This window comes from Lottia gigantea, assembly GCF_000327385.1.
Source record: "Lottia gigantea unplaced genomic scaffold LOTGIsca_1187, whole genome shotgun sequence".
Classification (NCBI taxonomy): domain Eukaryota; kingdom Metazoa; phylum Mollusca; class Gastropoda; family Lottiidae; genus Lottia; species Lottia gigantea.
In genome coordinates this window covers 3,854-4,774 of record NW_008707198.1, presented here as the reverse complement: position 1 = coordinate 4,774, position 921 = coordinate 3,854, and the positions used below count along the sequence as shown (strand labels likewise).

Here is a 921-nt window from a genome sequence, read left to right as displayed (position 1 = left end):
ATAGATACTAAATGAATTTTCACTTCTATTTCAACAATTATTGACATGAAAGTCTACCAAATTTTAATTCACGCACGGAACAATCTTGTCCAAGTTTACAGGTTTCACCTAATCAAATTAAAACGGTTATTAAGAAGCTGAAAACATCCAAAGCCAATGGCTCGGGTCCAGTTAACAATATTATCTTGAAATCCACCATTGACACCATATGTATCCCATTGTCACATCTTTTTAATTTCATTTTACTAAAAGGTGTATTCCCAGATAGTTGGAAATTGGCGCATGTGATTCCCCTGTTCAAGAAGGGTCGGAGGCATATAAGGTCCAATTACCGGCCCATTTCATTATTGAATAATATTTCAAAAATTTTCGAAAAATTAGTTCATAAACACTTGTTATCTTACTTCACTGAAAATAATTTAATTTATAAACATCAGGCAGGCTTTTTACCAGGATTGTCCACAGTTCACCAATTGATTGAAATTTATGATAAGACAAAAAGGATTTCACAGCCACAATCTTTTTTGACATCTCGAAAGCTTTTGACAAGAGTTTCTCACAAAGGTTTAATACATAAACTTCGGCAATATGGAATCGGCAGCAACTTGTTAAATCTCATTTCTACTTATATATCCGGTCGGCACCAGCAAGTTCTATTGGAAAATCACAAATCTAAAATCTTATTTCCCAATGCAGGGGTTCCCCAAGGGTCAGTTTTGGGTCCTTTATTTTTCATTATTTATATAAACGATATTCATGAAGGTCTAAAACTTCAACGAGGCTATTTGCGGATGACACGGGTCTAATAACATCATCAAAAAGTTTTTTAGAGGTTGAACAAATTGCAAATCATGACCTAAAATTAATCCAGAATTGGTCTTCAAAATGGCTTGTTACCTTTAATCCTGACAAAACATCATT

At 33.8% G+C, this 921-nt stretch overlaps 1 protein-coding gene across 1 annotated transcript; it reads left to right on the top strand.

Moving 5' to 3' along the window:
• Positions 1–101: 101 nt before the first annotated feature.
• LOTGIDRAFT_59597 (hypothetical protein) lies at positions 102–425 on the top strand (the record flags this gene model as incomplete). The annotated part of the gene is made up of 1 exon (XM_009047907.1): positions 102–425. A coding segment is annotated over one exon (324 nt), but the record flags the coding sequence as incomplete, so codon positions are not given.
• Positions 426–921: the final 496 nt, after the last annotated feature.